The sequence below is a fragment of the Myxocyprinus asiaticus genome, chromosome 45 (genome assembly GCF_019703515.2).
Source record: "Myxocyprinus asiaticus isolate MX2 ecotype Aquarium Trade chromosome 45, UBuf_Myxa_2, whole genome shotgun sequence".
Taxonomy (NCBI): Eukaryota; Metazoa; Chordata; class Actinopteri; order Cypriniformes; family Catostomidae; genus Myxocyprinus; species Myxocyprinus asiaticus.
In genome coordinates this window covers 23,342,196-23,360,169 of record NC_059388.1, presented here as the reverse complement: position 1 = coordinate 23,360,169, position 17,974 = coordinate 23,342,196, and the positions used below count along the sequence as shown (strand labels likewise).

Sequence of the window (17,974 nt, the reverse complement as noted above, 5' to 3'; positions counted from 1 at the left end):
AGTTCCCTTCTTGAAGAGTTAAGAGGGGGTATCTCAGATAAAAATAAATGAGCATGAAGTAGTGGCAGAAATGTTTTCATGTTGGCCAATGTGAAATTAAGGATTGGCTTTTCTGTGGAAAGAGTTTTTAGTTTTCATTTGTGCTCACTCGCTCTCTCTCTCTCTCTCTCTCTCTCTCCCCCAATCTGTCTCTCCCAGGAAATGGGTTTGAAGGTTAATCAGGAGGCCTCGTTTGCAGTGCAGCTGAATGGAGCAAAAGGGGCGATTGATGCAAAGGTTCACACACCCTCCGGAGCATTAGAAGAGTGTTACATAACTGAACTAGACAATGGTGAGCATACAGACAAACACTCTCAAACATACAAGTCACGTTAAATATTTTATCTAAGATCCAAAGATCTACAGTAGGATCTTATTGGTCTACTATGTCAGGGGTTTCCAAACTGGGGGCCGCTAGGGGTCTGCGAAATAAATAAAAAAGTAAACAAGTTAACAGGTATCGAATTTGACATTATTACTATTCTTAAGACAGTTAAAGGCAAGTTAGTTTCTCCTTATCATTGTTGCCTGACTTTTGCTAGCTTGAGTTGAAAGGTAATATTTCCTGTAAAGCTGTTTTGCAACAACATTTTTGTGGAAAGCACAATATAAAAAATTGTTTTGAGAAAATTCAAAAATTCTCTCATCGTTTACTCACGCTCATGCCATCCTAGATGTGTAAGACATTCTTTTTTCTGCTGAACACAAAAAGAGATTTTTAGAAGAATATCTCAGCTCTGTTGGTCCATACAATGCAAGTGATTGATGACCAGAACTCCAAAAGCTCCAAAAAGGAGATGATAAAAGTAATCCGTAAGACTCCAGTGGTTTAATCCATGTGTTCTGAAGTGATCCAGTTTATTTTGTGTGAGAACAGACCAAAATATAACTCCCTTTTCACTGTACATCTTTTTAGGTTAATACATGTAGCAATTCTCTAATAGTGTGTAAAAAAAAAATACACGGTCAGCTTACAAAGTAAATATTTTCAAGATAATATCTTAATTATTTATTTTGGCTTTAGTACAATGACAATGTAAATGTAAATTATAAACAGAATTTAATAATTTAAATTAAATAAATTGCAATAATGTATGTTGTCTTATTTATAATATAACACTTGTTATTTTTTTGTACAGTAAAAATAAGTCTTTATTTGAAAATAAATAGCTGCCTTTATATTTTAGAAAGGGTGTTCCTCACAAGATGATCATTATATTTAGGAGTCCTTGGCATCAAGAAGTTTGAAAACCCCTGTACTATGTTACACAAAGACAGAACTGAACTTAGTTGAGAGTAAATTCATAAGAATATGCATTTTAAACTTATTATTTAACTCTGTGTGCCTGTGTGTGCAGATAAACACGCAATACGGTTTATTCCACGGGAGAACGGCGTCCACTCCATCGACGTCCGTTTTAATGGGAGTCACATCCCGGGCAGTCCTTTCAAGATCCGTGTAGGGGAACCTGGCCAGGCGGGAGACCCAGGAATGGTGACTGCTTTTGGGCCTGGACTGGAGGGGGGAACTACAGGTATGTGAAAGCTCCCTAGTAAAAAGACCAGCATTGCTGGTTACAAGCTTATGTTGTGTTTTGGGTGCTGGTCCCTTAGCATTGGATGCTGGTGTGTGGAAGTCTCCACCAGGCTTTTAAACTAGCTTGATCAGAAAGACCATGCTGGTCAACCAGCTTCACCAGCTAGGTTTGGCTGAGTTTGGCTAATCAGCACTAATGGCAATTGCATTGGTTAAGCTGGTTAAGCTGGTATTTTTAGCAGGGATTTCATAAATTATAAAAGAGATAGTTCACCCAAAAATGAAAATTCTGTCATTATTTATTCACCCTCATGGTATTTCAAACCCATATGACTTCTTCTGTGGAACACAAAAGGAGAGGTTAAGCAGTATGTTAGTCTCAGTGACCATTCATTTTTATAGCATTTTTGTTTTTCATGCAATGAAAGTGAATGGTGACTGAGGCTGTCATTCTCCCTAATCATTCAGGTTTGGAACAATATGACGGTGAGTAAATGATGACATAATTTTTATTTTTGGGTGACCTATTCCTTTGAAGTAGCCAACCACAAGACATAAACCTCCTTGCTTCATCTTTTACAGGTGTACCATCAGACTTTATTGTAAACACGTGTAACGCTGGGTCAGGAGCTCTCTCAGTCACCATTGACGGCCCCTCGAAAGTGAAGATGGATTGTCAAGAGTGTCCGGAAGGATACAAGGTCACCTACACACCCATGGCCCCCGGCAGCTACCTCATCTCCATCAAATATGGAGGACCGCAGCATATTGTGGGCAGCCCCTTCAAAGCCAAAGTCTCTGGTGAGAGATCTTGCTTGTTTTACTTTATAGCCGGGAATCCGGAGTGGTGTGGTCTAGTGATAAAAAATCGTGTCTGATATCTCGAAAGGCTGCTGGTTCAAATCCCACAAGGTTGATCCATGAACTTTTGAACTTCCTCAGTTTTGGGCTCTTGAGCAAGGCACTTGACCCTAAGGTCCCTGTAACATAATCCAGTTCTTCTACTGTAATAAATAAATATGATTCTTCTTCAAATCTTAATTTTCTGTTATTTAAAGGGATAGTTCACCCGCAATTGAAAAATCTGTTATAATTTACTCACCCTAATGTCATTCCAAAACCAATATGACTGTCTTTCTTATGCAGAGCACAAAAGGAGAAATTGTAATGAATATCACGCTGCATCTTTTTAATACAATGGCAGTGGATAGTGATTGACTTTCAAGCTTTTCAAGCAACAAAAGCATCACAGAAATAGTCAATGTAGCTTGTGCGTCATATTCATATATGAAGGAATACGACATTTAATTTTAAATGAATATTCCATGTTTAATGTTTTTACTTGCCCCTCATTTTCATTAAAAAAAAAGCAAAAATCATGCTTACAGTGAGGCACTTACAATGGAAGTGAATGGGGCCAATCTGTAAAGGTTAAAATACTGACTGTTTCAAAAGTATAGCCACAAGACAAACAATATGTGTGTTAACATGAATTTAATGTGATAAAATCACTTACTAATCCTTTCTGTATAAAGTTATAGTCAATTTTACAACTTCATTGCCATGACGTGTTTACGTGAGAACTTGCATTATTTTTAGCACTAAATGATAACAGAATTTTCCTTTATGGGTGAACTGTCACTTTAAGTTTGGAAAAAATCCATAAATAAAAGTAAATAACATTTTACAGCACTCATGAATGCGCACTCATGTTGAAATGAGGAAATATGGTTATGAGATTATATGAAAAGTCAGGATTATCATGCAGGATGCATTTGAAAACAAATATGCTTATGAAGATTTGGGTCTCCACTCATTTTTGTGTATGTGTTCAAACACCAGATTGATTTAAATGTGAAAATAACATGCTGTCCCACTTACGGTTTTAACATTGCCTTTGCCACTAATGCAAATAAGCTACCTCTTTACTTCCTCCCTCTCACTCATAAACAACTTTACAAACACAGAAAACACTCACAGGTTTATGTGAATTTATGAGTCTTTCACAAGTGAGAGAGTTCTGTCGGCTGAACGTCTTGCCAAAGATGTTTCCCTGTCCTTAACTGACACCAAAACACATATTCCTTAAAATAATGAACCAATCTTTCCATAAAGAAGCAAATTAATGGTGAAATTATTTACTCCCACAGGTGCACGTCTGTCTGGTGGCCATTCTCTACATGAAACATCATCAGTGCTGGTGGAAACCGTGACAAAATCATCCTCAGTGGCTGGATCTTTCTCCTCTTTGCCAAAGTTCTCATCCGATGCCAGTAAGGTGGTCTCTAGGGGGGCCGGACTCTCCAAAGCCTTCATCGGCCAGAAGAACACCTTCACGGTAGACTGCAGTAAAGCAGGTAACATGCAAGAATATACATTTTTATAAATATAAAACATAAAATTATCTTTTCTTACAGACAGACAGGCAGATTGATTGATTGATTCCCCATATTGCACACACACAGATGACTAAACAAATTTTCTTTACATCTTGCAGGGACGAACATGTTAATGGTAGGAGTGCACGGGCCAAAGACTCCATGCGAGGAAGTGTACGTCAAACACATGGGCAACAGAATGTACAACGTCACATACACAGTAAAGGAGAAAGGAGACTATATTCTGATAGTCAAATGGGGTGAAGAAATGGTGCCTGGAAGCCCCTTCCATGTCACAGTGCCTTAAAAAGACTCTCTTTAGATCTTCCTCACTATGCAAAGACTGCTGTTCGTTTGGAGAAAGAGATGGGACTCACCGACATTGTTGTGCCAAACCTTTTAATGACATATTAACATAATGTGTATTCCAAGCAATCAAGAAGACGTCTTTTGCTTGTTATCGGCAAGCTTCTGTGCCAACTGTCTTCTATAATATACCATCTTCTATCATGTTTTTTTTCCAGAACATTTTGTATTACATTATTTTTTGAGGTTGTGAGAATAGAGAATGTTTAAAGTGACTGATGAAACATGTTTGCACTGCCTAGCAGTTGCTGTACTGAAGCAAAGAAGCGAACAAGGCTAACATGCAATCTAAATCATGTCCACCCTTTTACCCGATACTGTCCAGACCATTTGCATACATAATTTAACAGCTGATTCATTTAATCTTTTTTATCTATTGCTAAAACTGGTCTTATTTTTATGATGGAATGACATGATTTATTCTCTACAACACTAAAGAATGAGTCTGGACCAGGTCTGAAGTCACTCCCGGTTGTAGGCTTATTTTGAGCAGCGATTATGCCTGAGGTTTATGTCCTAGACTAGGCTAACTGGGTCTAAAGTGGTCCTAGGTGGCCCGATGCCCCGGCAGACTGGGTTTGCGTGATTGGTTAGATGAGATTTTTGTACCAAGCGGCGAAGCAAAAACCGTTGAGCATGTGAATGTTTGAAAACCCAGTTTTTATGGTGACACAATTTTAAAGAGCGACATTTTATAGTTATTTTATATGTATGTGGGGATGAAATAGAAATGTATGGAGAAACACTAATTGTTTGATATTTTAACCTACTGTTTGGTAAAACTGTGCTGGCATATTAAAGTTTTAATTGCTAACTTGCCGTTGATGTCCATATCTTTTCTGTTCTATTCTGAACTATGAACTTTACTATTAATGCAATTCTGGAGCTTTTAAAATATGTACTGGAATAGTTGAATTTTTTTGTGGTTTAGATGTTGTTTCAGATTACTATCTCACTCTTCAGTTATTTTATACTGTGATCAAAACCAATTTAAACAACAGTACAACCCATAAGAGACTAGTCTATCCACCACATCCTCTTTTTCCCCTCAAAAAATGGATTTGGCGCTGCTCTGAATAAGGTCCATAGAATGTTGACCCAAAACCATGGATGTAAAAGTGCTCTGAAATAATACTTAAGTGAAAGTATGGATACTGAGTGAAAGTTTTACTCCATTAAATGTCCAAGTATCTAGCCAAAAACATACTTGAGTGAAACGAAAAAAAATTTCACATTAAACTGTACTTAAGTATTAAAAAAGTGAAAAGTAACTTTTTTCCTAGCTACAATGAGATCAAGAGAGGAGATTGTATGAGAGAGGATGTTGTTAAATTCGATTGGTTTGTTAAGTCGTCTTTTTACTGTTTCTGACGACTGTCATTTTTTGTCCCCCAGTGGCATTCACAACCTGGTCACAGAATCAAGTTACAATAACAACATTTTTGCAAAATGATTTTTATGTGGCCTGTTGTACATAACATGGCAGTTTCCTGGTGAAATTAATACTAAAGGCGCTAAAACAACTACTTTTATCACTCAATTCAATTCACTCAAATCACGAGTAAAACAGCAGATTATCAGTTCATAAACACTTACTTTTAGCTGTGTTTCTCATACATAGGCTACGTTTACATGTACACCAATACTCTGATTATTGGGTCAGTTTACAATCAGTGTATTTTTGATTTTATAATCTGGCAACTCTTGTACTGATATTTTTCAGATAAGACTGCATGTTAGTATTAGTAGTTTTTATATTATTTATGTTGACTGGGGCTCATGGGCAGAGTCAATGTGAAGGACACATTTGTTTTGTTTACTCTTCTCCATTTGAAATATTGAGAAGTATTTGCATGTTGATAGCAGAAACTATGTACCTGGCGTTTGGGTGAAGGATGGTGTGTGCTTCTGGCCACCTGCGATATAAAAGTGAAGCAGAACAGACTTTGGAGCGACCTCAAGACAGTTGGACTTGTTACAAAAGTCACATGTACATATAAACGCCAGTACAGTACGTATAAATACACTTTTCATAATCAAGTGACTTATTAAACAAATGTTAATAGTAACAATAAACGCTAATACAAATATTAAACAAATCCAAACATGTATTTATTTGATTTTTGAATTCTATCATTCACAGACTGTTATAGCGAACTACGACAGAAGCTGCCTCTGACAGAGCTGCAGACTGATCTTCAGTCTGAGGCAGAGATGGATTCGTTGATGCCACTACAAAGGAAAACCAAGTAAGATTGAGTATGAGTTAATTAGACACATTAAAAATTAAGGGCATACACTTTTCTCAGCGATTTGCAAAGTAAATGTTTCAATAGATTTTTGATGAGGCATAACAAGAGTGTTTATTGCCCATAGATTAGAACTAAAATATTCACAATAAATGTTTACATGAGCAAAATGTTTCTTTTGTATCTTAAGTTGCAGATATTGGTATTGTATGTGTTCAATAAGGTTTTTTTTTAAAATTGTATTTAATTTGAATAACTTGTGTTTACCTTCCCAAAGACGAAGCTGGTGCTTGCTTGATGATTGAGTGTGATGGGGAGGTCTACGTTCCACTAAAGTGTGGGTTACCTCAACTCCCTCAAATAACACTAGTATTCAAAAGAAGCAGTCCTTTGGCTTTTGACGAATCACAACACAACAGCTCATCTATTTCCAGATGCAACTTCAACACCATCTGTGAGGCAACTAAGTCCTGCTGTGAGCCGAGTTCCTGCTAAGACCTGATGCTGTGATCCATTCTCAAGATGTAAGATTGGTTTTTTCTAATTTCATAACATACATTCAGTTGCCATCATATGTTCAGTATAACTCATATACCAGAAACACTGATATATTAATCTTATTACTGTGTTAGATGTTTCAGCACTGCTACATGAGATAGCAAAACTGGAACTAATGATGGAGCTGAGGAAGAACCAAATGAGTAGTGTAAGATCAAGAGTCAAATAACATCACATAGATCACAGCTGTTAATCATTTGGAGCAAAGTGTCTTCCCATTGAGGACTTCGCTTTGATCCAGTCCAGAAACAAGAATGGTGGTGGGTGATTACTTTTTGAATTTTTGATTGACTATCAAATCTGGCAAGTTTTGTGCTAGTGATAGGCATGTGCTAGTATTGTCGGCTTAATATTGACTGCATGTTTTTACAAAACTTCAGGTACTTGGACTAGGGTCGTTGAGTGACCTTGACATAAATGACACAGTCTTGAGAATAATGAAGCAGACCATAAAAAAAGATTTTGTAAAAATTGTCAACTGGAGAGGTATGAATAGGAAGAAGCCTGTATCTTAAGAGTGGTGTAAATTGGGGCCTGGGTAGCTCAGCGAGTATTGATGCTGACTGCCACCCCTGGAGTCATGAGTTCGAATCCAGGGTGTGCTGAGTGACACCAGCCAGGTGTCCTAAGCAACAATATTGGCCCAGTAGCTCAGGAGGGTAGAGTCACATGGGGTAACCTCCTCGTAGTCACGATTAGCGGTTCTCTCTCTCTCAATAGGGCGCGTGGTAAGTTGTGCGTGGATCGTGGAGAATAGCATGAGATTGTTGTAAATATTGCTGGAATTAACCTTAAATCTAGAACCTTCTTAACATGAGCTTGTTCAAATAGAAAGTTCTAGTCTTTTGTTATGATGGGCGACATATGTAAATGCATTTGTTGTAAATATTGCTGGAATTAACCTTAAATCTAGAACCTTCTTAACATGAGCTTGTTCAAATAGAAAGTTCTAGTCTTTTGTTATGATGGGCGACCAGTCAACTGCATAACTGTGGTTCAATTAAGGCTGCTTTCTGGGGGTGTACAGGATAAATTGTGGCCGAGTTCTGGTGTGGCTGCGGCAAATTGTTTGGCTGTTTTCTGGCTAATGTCTGGGGATTCTGGCACAGTAGTGGTCCAATTACGGCTGCATGCTCGGGGGGACAGGATAAGTGTGGCTGAGTTTTGTCCTCTTTCTGGGGAGAAATGTGATGGGCATTTTTTCTCCCCAATTTGGCATGCCCAATTCCCAATATGCTCTGAGTCCTTGTGGTGGCGTAGTGACTCCCCTCAATGTGGGTGGCGGAGGATGAATCTCAGTTGCCTCCACATCTGAGACAGTCAGTCTGCATATCTTATCTCGTGGCTTGTTGAGTGCGTTACCGCGGAGACCTAGCACGCGTGGAGGCTTCACGCTATTCTCTGCGGCATCCACGCACAACTCATCACGTGCCCCACGAGAGTGAGAACCACATTATAGCAACCACGAGGAGGTTAACCCAATATGACTCTACCCACCCTAGCAACCGGGCCAATTGGTTGCTTAGGAAGGCTGAATGGAGTCACTCAGCAGGCCCTGGATTCAAACTTGCGACTCCAGGTGTGGTAGTCAGCGTCTTTACTTGAGAAATTTGATGTTTTAATGATTTTTTATAAATTAATATTTATTTAAAAAAGTGGCATAAGGACAGTCAGTCAGTTTGTGAGTCTTTTTGAACGATTTATTAAAAGAACCACTTCATAAGACTACACTGGATGCGCTGTCTGTTTTGATTCAATAAAAATAACTGGTTCATAAGAGTCATTTGTTTGTCGGACTACATTGGTTACTCGGTATGTTTTGATTCACTATAAATAATCGGTTCATAAGAGTCATTTGTTTGTGATTCGGAATACATGCAATGGATGTTATGTTTCGCCTGCGAGCACAAACTTATTTCAAAGACATGTTTCTTTCCCATTATTTTGTGGCATATGGTCTTTTTTTATCTCCCCAACATTCAATTCAGACTGCAGATGGACATTCACAACTCGGGAAAATATGTTTTCTTTTGCCGTGGGGCAATAGATTGGGGAGCACCAGTGCTGGAAAACAGTGCGTGGTACTGCCGTTTTACATGAAGCCGAAAAGTAAGTGCAGCTTATTTTTTGCAATGTTTTCGAAATTCGAAACTTTGTCTGCAACACTGGTGCAGGCACTTTGGTCAGAGTGGAAGAAATGTGATTAAAGCGTTAACATGCCAGTATAAAGCAATTAAAAGAGCAGTACTCCACATATCTTTCTGCGATTATCATTACTCTGATTAGTAGCATAATCACAAGCTCATAACTGCAATATCATAATTGCAATATTCTGTTTACATGAGCTACAGTTTAATCGCAGTGTTGTTATCGAAGAGCTTAGATATTAATCTGTCCACAGTTAGACAAATTGTCTATAAATGGGTTTGATTTAGTACTGTGTCTACTCTCCCTAGTAGTGGCTGTCCAGCCGAAATGACTCAGAATGCTCAGCAATGTTAAAGAATATACAGTAAATGCAATTTAATAATTAATAAAGTTTTCAAATGTATTTTTCAAGGTAATTTTTTTTTTTATTTTTTTTTTACAAATATGAATTTTTGAATCAAGAATATCAAGAATTTTTCATAGGCTTACTCATTAACAAAATGTGCCTTTTCAAAAAAAAAAAAAAAAAAAAAAAAAAAAAAATCTGACAAAATAAAATCTTCTCTGTTTATGTTTGTTTTTGTCACATTACCACAAAATGGCTACCTGCATGTTGGTTACACCATATGACTTTGATTTGATGGATAAAAGTTAAAAAAATATAAATCATATTTTAAAACAAAATAGTTTCACTGTTTAAAAAAAAGAAAAAAAAAGAAAGAAAGAAATAATAAAAGATTATTCAGAAATACTGATCTGATCACTTTAGTTACTTTTGGATTACCTCAAGGCCACACAGTATATGCAAACAGAAATATTATTGTGAAACTCATGAAACCTGTTAAGAATGTCCAGGTCATATTTCATGTCATTAGCCTGGTTCACACATTCAACCATGTAAATTACAGGAAAATTGTTGGGTTGCCTTTACTGGTAAATGTTCCAAATGTGCTGTTCACACATACCACCAATAAGGAAATGTATAGGTAATGATACAACTTCGCATTAAGGTCGGGGTCACACATGACCTTTAAACTGGAAATTGTAGGTATTTTTCTGGAAAAGGCTGGATTTGTGAACGCGACAGTTGTCTAGGTCTGTGTCATTGTTTTATGAATTTGATATACGTTTGTGATGCCCTTTTATATATATATATATTTTATTTTGTATATGTACTGTCTGATATTGAATTGTCTTGTAATGTCATGAATGTTGTGAATGTTCAATAATAATAATAATAAAAAATAAATAAATGTATTGTTCCATTTGGGACAGAACAACACTTGCATATGCATACACTACATGGCTGAGTGCATAGTGTAAGTGCATAGTGAATAGTGCAGACACAGCTATATTTCTGTTTGATAAGCCATCGTTAACTGGTGCCTTTTTTAATGAAACTTTTTGCAACAACACATAGAGGTGAATTAACGAATTAATGTAGTGATAAATATTTTGATGGTTTTTTTTTTAGGGAGAGGGACTGAAACGATATTACCATTAGGACAGCCATAGAAATGGCTGACTCCTTGAACAGTGCCCTGACTACTGAGCTAGGGAGCTTATTAAGATGACTTTAGGATTAGGTATGGGGGCAGATTAGGGCATCTGCTGCCTGTCAGGAACAAACCCAGGCACCTTTGTACAATGGGGTATTTCAGTCTATTGCGTTTGTGTGTGTCATGTGTTTGTCCCATTCAGAGGCACTAGAGGGCAATCTCACACTATTTAAGTGTTCAGGTGTTTAGTAGTTAATGAGGTATTAGAGGCTGCAAGCTCAATCAGTGCAAGCTGGCCAAGAGGAAAGGTCTTTCAGGTCAATGTTTGAACTATACAGTTGATCAGGATTTAAAATAACAGTGTTTTTCCAATATACCTCAGGTAAATCCATGGCTTTGAAAGGCATTTAAAACAGCACAACAACCTTTTTTCTGTTTTCAGGATATCAATATATCTTGTGCACAGACATTATCTGCTTTCTCGCCCAGTGATTGTATATTTGTGCTTGTAGGCGAATGCTGTTAAAATGCTGTTACATGATGAGAATCACGTTTTTGCCGGTAAGTCTACAGGCTTCACCTGAGGGCACACACTGCTTCAATCGGGTTTAAGCCAAATTTCTCATCTAGCTATTTCAGCCTTGTGATGTGCTAATAAACAAGAACCAGTGTGAGCCACATTTAAGCATGTTGTGCAGAGGGGGAACAGTTTATATCTTCAAACTGGTACTTCCAGCTGAGATTAAATTCCTCTGTACACTCTGGGCTTTCCAATGATATAGGAATGTTAATTTTGTGTCCTGATATGTGAACTGAATACAGTGTTGTTCAAAAGTCTGAGTCCACATTGAATCTCTGGGCATACTGGATTTCTCAACATTATATATAGTGTATATCCTTAAAGGCATAATTCACCCAAAAATGAAAATTCTCTCACCACTTACTCACCCTCATGCCATTCCAGATGTGACTTTTTTTTTTCTTCTTCTGCTGAACACAAAGTTTTTAGAAGAAAATCTCCGCTCTGTAGGTCCATTCAAGTGAATGGTGGCCAGAACGTTGAAGCTCAAATGCAGCATAAAAGTAATCCATATGACTCCAGTGGTTAAATCCATATCTTCTGAAGTGATATGATAAGTGTGGGTGAGAAACAAATCAATATTCAAGTCCTTTTTACTATAAATCTCCACTTTCACGATCTTCTTTTTTGGCAATTCGCATTTGTTGTGCATATCGCCACCGACTGGGTGGGGAGGAGACTTTATTGTAAATAAGGGCTTAGATATTGATCTGTTTCTCACCCACACTTATCATATCACTTCTGAAGATATGGATTTAGCTACTGGAGTCATATGGATTACTTTTATGCTGCATTTTGTAGCTTCAAAGTTTTGGTCACCATTCACATGCATTGTGAGGACCTACAGAGCTGAGACACTTTTTTTTTTTTTTTTTTTTTTTTTTTTTTAAATCTTTGTTTGTGTTCAGCAGAAGAAAGTCATACACATCTGGTATTGCATGAGGGTGAATAAATGATGAGAGAATTTTCATTTTTGGATGAACTATCCCTTTAATATCTGCTTGTGCTGTTACAAATGATCCCAAAGCTCACTGACTTCCATTTATAATGAGCTCAATGAAAACAAGTGTTTTACCTTAATTATCAGTGTTCAACAAAGTAATATTGTCAATTGTATGAATTCAATCAGTTCCGAAAGCTTGTTATTTTGCTGGAGAACAGTCTATAAAAACTAGTTATTTATTTATTTATTAAATATACAGTTTCTATCAGACATTCTGCTCGTATAATTTTGTCAAATTTGAGTACTAAAAAATATGAAAAAGCTTAAATATTTCAGATGAGTCACTTCAGTTCTATAGAGTGTGAGATGTATAGTTTTCTCACCTTTTATAGTGATGGATGACCATTTTGTTGGTGCAGAAACCAGATCCAATAACACAGGATGAAAGGAGTTGAGAAAGAGGAGGATGAAGATGAAACCAGAGTTTATCAACTTCCTGGGTCACCTTGATTGAGTGAGATCCATTTCCTTTTTTGCTCTCTGTCCGTTCCTATGGTCTTTTAGAAATAATTTCTTGCTATTGTCTAGCTTTCCTCCATAGAGGAAAAGGTCAAATAGAAGGCTGAATTTGACAAATTATCTATGGTGTATGATATACATTGTGGGACATCGTATTGGCCCTGCTGAAAAATATATATATATATATATATATATATATATATATATATATATATATATATAACATATACACTGTATGTATATAACATATACACTGTATGCATATAGACAGACACACATCTCTGCAAAGAGGAATACATGCCCAGTTGCGGTACCTTCTAACCTCATCAGTACATGAACTTTCTCTTCAAAAGGTGCTTGATCTCTCCTTTCTTTTCATCCTCTGGCTGGGCCTACAGGAAAGGCTCGATAGAGCCCGTCTTAATGAGAAATGAGGCATGACAGATCATAATGGACTCCTGGTCATTGGTAATGAGCATGCAAATGGCAATAAAGGCTCTGGAATTAAAGCTGCATATTTCTAACACTGAAGCACAGAGTTATTCGAATGGATTCCTCATACTGAGGCCAGGGAAAGGGACATAAGGGGGAAAAAAACATTTATAGGGAGAAAGAAGGATTTTAACACCTGGTCGGTGCAAGGGACAATTACTTTGCAGTGTTAATGACCTTGCACCTGTGGATGGAGGTATAGTGGGGCAGACCGTCCTCCTTTTGGCAGTGTTTGATTAAGTGGGTGTGCCTCCTGCCAGGATGATGACGCAAGCTGGGGAGAGTCAACAGGCTTTGATTCTGGGTTGTTTAGAAGGCTTTTCGATGCTAATCTGTGTTCTTGGAGAAAATGTTAGATTTGCACAAGAAAAGGAAAGTTTGTGAAAACTTTGTTGGCTCAATATAAAGCCTTGCCTGCAAGTTTAAAACCTTTTTTAGAAAGCTTTAAAAGTCTTTAAGTTTGAAGGTTATAAAGGACTTATGGATGGATGAATAGGTAGGTAGGTTTAGATATGTTTTAGGTTATTTACAAATAATCAGTTCAGTGTACTGGTGACTCGAGAACTGCTGTGATCGACTCAGTGTAGCCTACTGTTACTGCAAGAGCTGCTGTCCTCAGATCAGTGTTCCATTGACTCGAGAGCTGCTGTTCCGGGATCAGTGTACTGTTGATTCGAGAGCTGTTGACTGGATCATCTTCATACATTTTTTAAAACGGTAATACAATCAAGTCATAAACACATTTCCAGTGTGCTTTATTAGTTATACTTTCTGCTGTTCAGCAAAATACACCAGAAACATACATTTCACCGCTTAATCACACGCATGCTCATTGTCAGCTGCTCATCAGTTCTCGGTATGCCGAACACCTCCGAAAGAGGTGATTCTCAGTTCAGTGTACTGTTGACTCAAGAACTGTTGCGACTGGAGCATTCAGTCCGATTTGTGAACTAGTTGGAGTGGTTAATTGCAAAGAAGAGTTAGGAAAAGCAGATATCACCAGTTCTAGAATCATATTACTCCCGGTTTTTGGCTCATTTTGATTCGGAGTGTCAGACACATCCGAGAGATTGGTTAAGATAGAGTTGTGGATCAGTGCTGACTCGAGACACAATTGTTTCAAACAGCTCAGTCCGATTTGGTGAACTGGTTCAACTTGTTCACTAAAAAGAACAGTTTCAAAAGCACGATTTGTTCACGAACTGCACATCACTATTTCTTGCCATGTATTTTCACTTAGCGGACTGTTTTGAACGTGCAGTAAAAACGGGGACATTTACGGGGACAGCTCCAGTCAGGGACAGACCATCAAAAACCGGCACTGTCCCTGGAAAACGGGGATGTCTGGACACCCTACTCTAAAAGGTGTCTGATTGGGGTCACAAGAACATAAAGGAGCCTAATTATTCATTATTATCCTTAATGCAGACTTGTCGACTAGTCATTCAAACGACTGACTAACTAGTCGATTATGAAAACTTGTAGTTTTGCAAATCCCTAGTAGGTAGGTAGGTTGTAGATAGACAGACAGAAAAACAGTGGGAGTTCTAATCATGAACATTCCGAGTGGTGTGGAGTAGTGGGCTAAAGTACAGAAGTGGTAAGCAGAAGGTTGCAGGTTCAATCCTCACTAACCATTGTGTCCTTGAGCAAGGCACTTAACTCAAAGTTGCTCCGTGGGGATTGTCCCTGTAATAAGTGCACTGTAAGTCGCTTTGGATAAAAGCGTCTGCCAAATGCATAATTGTAAATGAGTCATATTTACAACATTCCATTTATGGGATTTTTTTGGGGAATATTTTAAAGGTTTGCTAGATGATGTAGCATGTCAACAACTGGAGGAATTAAAATCAAAATATTTCTATTGAAGTCTGTGGAAATTGTGGGAAGTTTGGTAGTTTTGGTTGTCAACTACTAGAAAAGAATAAGTCGGATCATTTAGAAAAGATATTGCACTTTAGAAAAGCTCCTAACCATAAGTATAAACAATAACACTATGCTGCCTTTGTCAGGACAACATAATTGCATCAGCTGTTTGTAGCTGGAATAGCAGAAAGCACTATGATGGATCTAAGGTACATTAGCGGTATGAACCTTTTCAGAGGGAATTTGCAGTTATACTGGCAGTAAGACACAGCATTAGTAATGGTACATGCTGGAGTGTTACCTCACTATTCTTGGGGTGTCATGGCAACGCTCTTTAATGGAGGGGGTTGGTTGTCTTATCAGAAAATGCAATCTGTTGAGTTTACTGGGGGAGAGGACAGATTGCGTGCATGATGGGAAATTTACATCACCTGCTTTTTCCACTTACATCTCACCGCACGCCTGCATTTGAAAGCGAGCACACTTCCTTCAGCAAAACACTGATAAATTCATATGTGTACTGCAGGGATCCTTTATTATCTGGATGAAAGTACATACACATGCATGACTGCGTATACACAAACACACACATGAAATGCCATTCATAACTCTCTTGAGGACTGAATCTTTGCTGTTTCAGTCACAAAACCCAAAGCGTGCAGCAACCTTGGCTGGAGTCATATCCAGCCTAATCCATGCTAATGGAAAATGCGCTGCCTTCAATTATTCTTCATGAATCACGAAGAGCTCCAATTGATACTCTGAAAGGAATGCAGTTCTGTTGCAGAAAAAGGAGGGGGAAAGTATTAAGGGGCTATGATACAGCATGCCAATCTATTAAGCTGTGTGTGTGTGTGTGTGTGTGTGTAAATGTGTTTCTGTGAAAGCAGATAGCAGATTTCTGACCAAAAATCTATAAGAATATATGCGTGCATAATGTGCAGATGGTGATGCAATATGACATTCAATACGATAACTGAGTGGGAGCAGTTTCACACTCTGTCCAATTGATGGCAGCACACACTACATGAACAGACTGTTAATTGAAAGCAACAACATGAGTCATGTTTGTGAATCATACAATGGTTGAGCACGATTCTGAAACTGCTTGAATTATATAAATGCTACAGCATTATAACAATAATATTTATCAGCTTGACCTCATTTAAAACCTGAATTAAAGCAGAAAACTTCACTGCTGTTATCCATAAGTGGTTAGTGATTTTTTTTTTTAGTGATTCAGTTTCCTAACGTCAGCATTTTCCAAAGGAAACGGTTATGGAGAGCACACTATCTTTTGGATGTGGCCTAAGTCATCTCTACTTGGAACAAATGAGGAATTGTCAAATAGACAGAGACTGGTTATAGAAGAGAAGACAGCAGTGAAAGAGAAAGAAAGGGTCTTATATTTAGCCGTTAGTGTTCCTGATGGTACATTTTCATAATGCGGCTTTGAGATGGTGATTAACACTTTTTTTTTTTTTCCTCCCTCTGACCATCTGGGCAGCAGCTAAATGGACCACTGCAGTCAGCCCACTAACCAACTGACCATCTCTATCTTTCATTGCGCCCTCGCTGGTTATCTTGCCATGCTTTCACGATCTCTAGTCTTAAGTTCATTGAACTGTATAAGTCAGAAATTGCCAAGAATTCTTCAGAACTATAAATGGGTTCTTGTGGCCACATCACTTCCACATGCTTTCATTTGTAGCTTTTATACATGTATGATTAGGCTAAACGGACGATTTACAATTAATACTATTTAGAGTAGGAAGGATGGGGGATATGGGGTAGAGGAGAAGACCAAGGGATAAAAATACTTCTCCTATTTATATGAGCCGGAATTCTAATCCAGGAGGAATGATGCAACAGTCCAACCCATTTTAACAGACAAGAGGATCCAAATATCACTTTTTCCTATTCCTCTATTCTTAATGAAGTTCCAAACATACAGTGAGTTCGGGAGGAGCTTGTTCATTTACAGTAGGCCAATTATATCCCAAGGAGATATAAATGGCTGCTTTCCTCGCACTGGTGACTATTCTTCCAGCATTCCTCCACCTCCTCATCTCCACCTTTATATTTCACTACTGCTATACCAATTATTATTTTGAAATTGTCTTTCCATTTCTTGCTTTAGTCAGACAGTCCGGGGGCGGTCTCGGAGCTCGAGCCCAGTCCTGTGTTTTTGTAAGATCAATGGCATTCTTCCACTCTGAGGCATTCTCCATCTCTGAGTTAAAAAGCATAACCAGGTTCCATCAGTTTTCTGCAGTTGCATAATTTAATTCTTCATTAAAGGGATAGTTTACCCAAAAAATTAATTCCCTCATCATTTACTCGCCTTCATGCCATTCCAGATGTGTATGACTTACTACTTCTGCTGAATACAAATAAAGATTCTTAGAAAAATATCTCTGCTCTGTAGGTCCATACAATGCAGCTGAATGGTGGCCAGAACACTGAAGCTCCAAAATGCACAAAGGCAGCATAGACGTAATCCATAAGTCTCCAGTGGTAAATCCATATTTTCAGAAGAGATATGATAGGTGTGGGCGAGAAACTAGTAGATGGCAATTTTCACAGAGTGCGAATCGCCAAAATCAAAAGAATGTGAAAGTAAAGATTTATTGTAAAAAACTAAATATTGATCTGTTTCTCACTCACACCTATATCGCTTCTGAAGACATGGATTTAACCACTGGTGTTAAAATCTTGCCCCCCCCACAACCTTCAATCATGATTTTCTATTTTTTTTTTTTTTTCGGTGTCAAGTGGTTTTAGGGGTACACTAATATAT

The 17,974-nt window shown here is 37.9% G+C and overlaps 1 protein-coding gene across 3 annotated transcripts in view; it reads left to right on the top strand.

The window, feature by feature from the left end:
• Positions 1–5,139, top strand: part of LOC127435478 (filamin-C-like) — a 73,577-nt gene extending 68,438 nt beyond the window's left edge. For all 3 annotated transcript variants that reach the window (XM_051689017.1, XM_051689016.1, XM_051689015.1), the window contains 5 exons: positions 199–331; positions 1,398–1,574; positions 2,159–2,377; positions 3,727–3,933; positions 4,074–5,139. In XM_051689017.1, coding sequence (XP_051544977.1) covers positions 199–331; positions 1,398–1,574; positions 2,159–2,377; positions 3,727–3,933; positions 4,074–4,261 — 924 coding nt within the window. In that variant the 3' untranslated portion in view covers positions 4,262–5,139. The remainder of the gene's footprint in view (positions 1–198; positions 332–1,397; positions 1,575–2,158; positions 2,378–3,726; positions 3,934–4,073) is intronic.
• Positions 5,140–17,974: the final 12,835 nt, after the last annotated feature.